The 6,000-nt window shown below is 49.6% G+C and overlaps 1 protein-coding gene across 1 annotated transcript; it reads left to right on the forward strand.

Moving 5' to 3' along the window:
• The first annotated feature begins 3,830 nt into the window (after window positions 1-3,830).
• On the forward strand, window positions 3,831-5,642 carry HOXD11 (homeobox D11). Its single transcript, XM_084813608.1, has 2 exons — window positions 3,831-4,557; window positions 5,407-5,642. The coding sequence occupies exons 1-2, from the start codon at window positions 3,831-3,833 to the stop codon at window positions 5,640-5,642; spliced, it is 963 nt and encodes a 320-aa protein (XP_084669734.1).
• The last annotated feature ends 358 nt before the right edge of the window (window positions 5,643-6,000 follow it).

Consider the following 6,000-nt stretch of genomic DNA (forward strand, 5'->3'; position numbering starts at 1 on the left):
GGACCGGTCCTTCGCTCTGATAGGCTAAGCCGGGGCGCTTTTGCAGTGCCTGCGAGTTTGATAAGGCAAAAGGAACGTCCCTCTGATTGTTTTTAACGGCTCCAGGCGCTTTTGTGTTTCCTTAAAGAGCATAAATAATTAAAGTTTGGCAGGGAGGAAAAGCTTTCTTGCAGAACTGTAGTGGCAATAAATGAAATGACTCAGAATCGCTTCTCCAGTCAGTTTTTACGAGAGCTGCCAGACAGTGTCTGTTCACGTTCTCCAGATACTAGGGGCGCCATAACAAAGTTAAGGTCAAGTTAGTGTCTTATCTTGGGTGGCACAAAAATACCGCACCTTCTCCGGTCGGACCAGGCATATTTACTCTCTCTCCCTCCGAATGCTCCGCGAGTCGTCCTAATTTTCCACGAAGGCTTTTGGGGATGTCACTTGGAGCAGAAAACCCGCTCCGTCAAGGAGGCAAAGACTGCGGCAGACCTTACAAGACGCCAAACGGTAAAGTCACCGGATGATGTTGGGCATTGCGAGTCGTGTTTTACAGCGAAGGCAGCGGATAGGATAGGATATCTATATTTTGATAGGTCGTGCACATATATTGAAAAGTCCAAAATTCTATTAGCCTCTTATTCCAGCTAGGAATGATTGACCAAGCAGAGAACCCCAGATTCGGCGGTTTTGCCAGCAAAACCCCTATTCGTATTGGGGTCCGTTTAAGAGGCATTTCCAGGATGTGAGTGGTCTTTTGCAAGCATAGTGGAAACTATCCCTCCCTCCTTTCCTGTATTAACAAATGGTCGTTGCGTCCTTGAACTTGAAATGGTGGAAACGAGAGGACTCCTACCCAAATACGAAGTTGATTCGAGGGGTTCTGCAAAGGAGAGGGACCACCAGGATGCTGGTTGTTAGCTTTATGTTGGTTTCCTGTGGTGTGGTTACTAGGCGGGCGGGGGGGGGGGGGGAGAGAAGAAGAAAGAACGGTGTTAGAAGGGTCTGTTCTTCTCCAGGATCATTCCTCGCTTGGTCTGTATAGTTCTTGGGGGCACCATCCAAACTAATGTCTTTCCTCGCTTCCATTGCGACAGGAGACACAGGGGCCATTTTAGCTGCGCAGTCAACGTTTGGGAGGGAGGGAGCCCATTCACTGCAGCAAAAGCAGAAACGAGAACAAGCCAAGAATGAACATTCCAAAGAAAGGAGGTGACACTGTATTTCCTTCGTTGTTATGGGTGGGATGGCTGGTGAATGATCCGATCTGATTGTGTTCATTCGATGTTAGTTTGATGTTTTTCTTGACCGCGCCCTAAGGCAACCATGGTCAAATGGTAGACCCTTTAAGGAGGTCTGGATAGTCTTTGGGTTTATGATCTTTTCCCTCCTTCCTTTTCGAAACCAGGAAAGGAGGCTCAGATCTGGAATTCGGGTTGGTTAGACTTAGGTGAAGGTATCTTGCAAGCAGCGATGCTCTGCCTTCTGCGGTCCCTTCCTAGAGCTGAGTACAAAACATAGTGCGTTGGTCACTGCGATGCCAACTCAGATGCACCCCCCCCACACACACACACACACACACACACTGCATACCATATACTAGGTCATTCTCGATTATCTGCGACAGCAAATGATTCCGTGTTTTTTATATGTTGATAACTCGATATAATTAATATAATGTAATTAATATAATCTCTTGTTCTCTCTTCCCCTTCGTGTGTGTACGTATCTTGAATTTTCATACATACATTTTAAGCTGCAACTTCGCACATTTAACCAACTAGGAATCCTATTGATTTCAATACGACTTTTAGAGCAGTCTAACTATGAGCAGGACTGCAACCTTAACGTTTTAAGCCGCAGTCAAATTGGCAAAAAAAATCTTTTAGACGTTAGAAGGCCACACAGATAATGTTTTGTTTTTTCTTCTTTCCTCCTGAAGTTCACATATGTGGTCTTGAAACCCACGTTTTCCTTTCTTTGATCTCTCCCCACCCCCTTTCCTGGATACTGTTCATAAAATAAGAGCAAGAAGCGATCCCATGGTACTTTCAGTATTCTGGGTAATAAAATGGAATGTCTTATTTTGTTTTGTCTTATATTACTGTATTAACTGGATCCTGTAGTGGGGGCTGGGGAGAAAGAAACGTGAATTATCAGCTTGTTGTCTTTAGAAAAATGTCGTGTTTGGCACCAAGTGTGTTTTAGATTGAGAGGAGAATCAAAGTCTTGGGGTTAAACTTGACATTGTAGTGATGGGAGAAAGAAACAGACTTCCAGAGACTAGATGTTTGAATGTTACCTGTTGTCAGAAGGAATTTGTCTGTTCTTGCTTGATTGGATATTCTCGATGTGTATCTTATTTACTTATTTTTTTTGACGCTTATTCCATGTGCCTTGAATGTATGGTTGAAGGAGCATCAGCGGGGCGAGGGCTGGGAGGGTGGGAGATTAAACCATTTCAAACACACAAGTGTGAGGCTAAGGTGGGATGTGTGGCTTCTGTGTTCAGAATTTGAAATAACTCTCAAATATTGTCTTTCCCGCCCCTTCCCCTCCAAATGACATTGATGATAGCTACTCAGAGTGTGTCTCTGATCAGATCTTCGGCTTCCAGAAACAAATCGCTATGCTTTTGGTTTAGTACGCTCCACCCTAAGATGTCTGATATTATGGTGTGTATTCTGCCAGCCCAAATGCGCTCATAAAGGAGCTCCATTTGGTGAAAAGGAAAGTGATACATAGACTCTGGGTCTAATCAGCTTCCCATCTCTCTCTCTCTCTCTCTCTCTCTCACACACACACACACACACTAATTTGTACAGTGCTTGTAATCTAGGAAAGCTCCCTCACCCCCTCAATTGCGTCCAAGAGTTTGGAGATGAAAAAACAAAACAAATGGATTTTTAAAATCAAGTAGGAAGAAACTCATATGAGGGAGCAAATGCCTTTCAGTCGTGAGGGCGTTGAGAAAGGTCCTCGTTTTGTTCCATGAACATTTGCCAAATAGCCATGATGTGTGTGTGTGTGTGTGTGAGAGAGAGAGAGAGAGAGAGAGAAGGTGGGGTGAGAGCCAGAGCGAAGCCACAAGCCAGGAGATGTTGCTTCTAATAAGGAGGAAGGATACCTTAATCATGGCAAATATTGGAGGTGGCCTTGAAGAGCGGGGAGGGGAGAGGATTCTGCTCCCTAAGACCTTCCTGGCCCTTAAGGCTTCCTGGCCGCATTTCCGGTGAACTGCTTACATTTTAAACACACACACACAAAATTCCTAGTTGTGTCTGAAAGGAAGGGATGGTAGCACAAGCTTTGCTCCCCTTTTCTCTCCACCCCACCCCACCCCTCTGCCTGCCTTGGACGATTCTGCTGGGAGGATACTGGGGCATTTCGAGCAGTGCGTGTCTAGGAATCCGGGCAGAGATGGCATTCCCAGGTGACTCACCTCCCTGCCTATAGCTCATCATCTCTCCTGGTTGGGAAAGAGGGGGGTTAAGGCGGGGAGGAGAAGGAGGGGAATCAGGAGTGGGGGGGGGGGACGCTAGAAATGGTCTATTTGTCCAAACGTGTGCCTGGTGTGTAAGTGCGTGCGTGCGTGTGAACTGGGAGGCTCAAACTGGAAGGGCTTTTGGAGAGAACCTTTGGCGACGGCGAGCACGGCGGGCGGGCGGGCGAGGGGAAGCTGATCTCGATATCGAGACATTTCTCCGTCGCCTCCGTCACGTGACATAATCACCTCTCGAATCAATCAAGATGAATTGCACGTCAGCACGCGGCGGGGCTTTTCCCCCCTTCCGCGGGGCTGCTCCTGCCCAAAGCTTCTCCTCGTGCAAATAGATGGGGATCCCATGCGCCCGGCTTGGCTGCTGCTGCTGCCTGCTCGCGATCGCCCGAAGGCGGCGGCGGCGGCGGCGGCGGCGGCAGGAAGGAGGGAAGACATGAGCGACTTCGACGACTGCGGCAGCCACGGGGCCTCCAGCATGTACCTCCCCGGGTGCGCCGCCGCCGCCGCCGCCTATTACGTGTCCCCCTCGGATTTCTCCAGCAAGCCCCCGTTCCTGCCCCAGTCGCCTTCCTGCCAAATGGCCTTCCCCTACGCCTCCAATCTGCCTCCCCGTGTGCAGCCGGTGCGCGACGTGGCGGCGTTCCGGGACTACGCGGGAGGCGGCGGCGGCGAGTGGCCCTACCGGGGCAGCTACGCGCCCAGTTACTACGAGGAGGTGATGCAGGGCAGGGACTTCCTGCCGCCGGCCACCCGCCGGAGCGACGTGCTCTTCAAGAGCGACCCCGCGTGCGGCGCCCAGCACGGGGCCGCCGCCGCCGCCGCCAACTTCTACGGCGCGGTGGGCAGGAACGGCATCCTCCCGCAAGGCTTCGACCAGTTTTACGAGACGGCCCGCGGCGGCGGCCCCGCGTACCCGGAGCAGCCGCCGGGCGGCAAGGGCGACCACACGCCCCCGGGCAGCGCTTGCAGCAAAGCCTCGCCCCTGCCCAGCCAAGAGAAGAAAGTGACAAGCGAGGGCGGCGCGGAGTCCCCTTCGGGGCAGGCCGGCCCGGAGAAGGACAGCAGCGCAGGTAAGAAAGAGGCGTCCGCCCCGGGACCCCGGCGCCGCCGCTTTTTCTTCCTCTCTTTCGTTTGAAGGGAGATGTGGAAGCCAAACACTGAGAAGGGTGGAGTGAAGGGAGAGAACGAGAGAACACAAGGGCCACCACTTTGTCAAGCCCCGGGCTGTGTGTGTGTGTGTGTGTGTTTTTATGTGCGATTTTATAAGCATCCAAAGGGCTTTTATATATCCTATAAGGTTTCCTTTGCCGTTATAAAGCGTGTTTACGATAGGAAACCCATTGAGGTGGGCTTAAAGGTATTCTTGGAGGAGGATATTAATTGTGACGAAATGGTTGATTGGGAGGCGGGGGGGGGGGTTGCCATGTGTTGCGGGAGGCGTTCCAAGCAATTGAAAGAAGTTCAGATAATGTATTTCCTTGTTAAATGGGGATCCTGTCTGCTTGGGTTTGGGGATTATTTTGAGAGAGGGGTAGGATTCTTTCCCAAGGAATTTAACTACAAAATGGGGGGGGGTCCCATTTGGATGGTCCTAGGGGTGTTTTCGGAGCGTAGTTTCAAACCATTCAAAACACCTTTCTCTTAGTACTGCAAATGGGGTGTATCTTTCAAGGAGAATGTGGAATTACGTTTCTTTGGTTTTTCATTTTATTTTCTGGTTTCTCTTCCCAAACCACCTTACCAAAGTTATCTCGAGTGAGGGGGAAACTCCATGGATCTTCTCAGAGTTTGGGGGGAAGAAGGAGGCAGTTTTTCACTGAATAAGGGTGGACTCCGGTACACGTCCTTATTATTGAACATGTTTGAGTGAGTTCGGTCAGCTTCGTTCTTCTTCTTTTCCTTCTTTTCTGAATTTTCAGCACTTCCCCAACGGTCCCGGAAAAAGAGATGCCCCTACACCAAATACCAGATAAGAGAACTGGAACGGGAGTTTTTCTTCAACGTATACATAAACAAAGAGAAAAGACTCCAGTTGTCTAGAATGCTGAACCTCACAGATCGACAAGTTAAAATATGGTTCCAAAATCGACGGATGAAAGAAAAGAAACTGAACAGGGATCGTCTGCAATACTTTACGGGGAACCCCTTGTTTTGAGAGGACAAACAGGGAGTGGGGGGAAGGAAGGAAAGATCTCCCTTTCTGTCCAACCTGCCATCTGATTGCAAACATCAAGAGGTTTACAGGACATCCACCCTGCGGACATAGCAAGTTTCTATTTTTTCATGTTCAACCATTCTGGTTCCTCCCAACCGCCCTTGTCTACAGGAAGCCTCGGGGCTTGCCAGAGCAGAATCGTCCTAAGGGGAAATAGGGTAAATCCAACAGTCCATTCTAATGTTATTGTGTGTTGTTGTTGTGCGTGCTTCTTTTTTTTTTTTAAAGGAAAACCATCCATGGCGTTGCTTTCCCTCCCTTGCCCCTTTTTCATGGTTGACCACTGGACCTCAAATGT

This window comes from Heloderma suspectum, chromosome 1 (genome assembly GCF_057233095.1).
Source record: "Heloderma suspectum isolate Gila_16-S chromosome 1, 16-S_ref, whole genome shotgun sequence".
Lineage (NCBI taxonomy): Eukaryota > Metazoa > Chordata > Lepidosauria > Squamata > Helodermatidae > Heloderma > Heloderma suspectum.

Excerpts from the sequence above, each read along its gene's own strand:
- HOXD11 (XM_084813608.1), top strand. The coding sequence starts at position 3,831 with ATGCGCCCGGCTTGGCTGCTGCTGCTGCCTGCTCGCGATCGCCCGAAG. Across the intron at positions 4,558-5,406 it reads GGAGAAGGACAGCAGCGCAG|CACTTCCCCAACGGTCCCGG; the intron begins GTAAGAAAGAGG and ends CTGAATTTTCAG.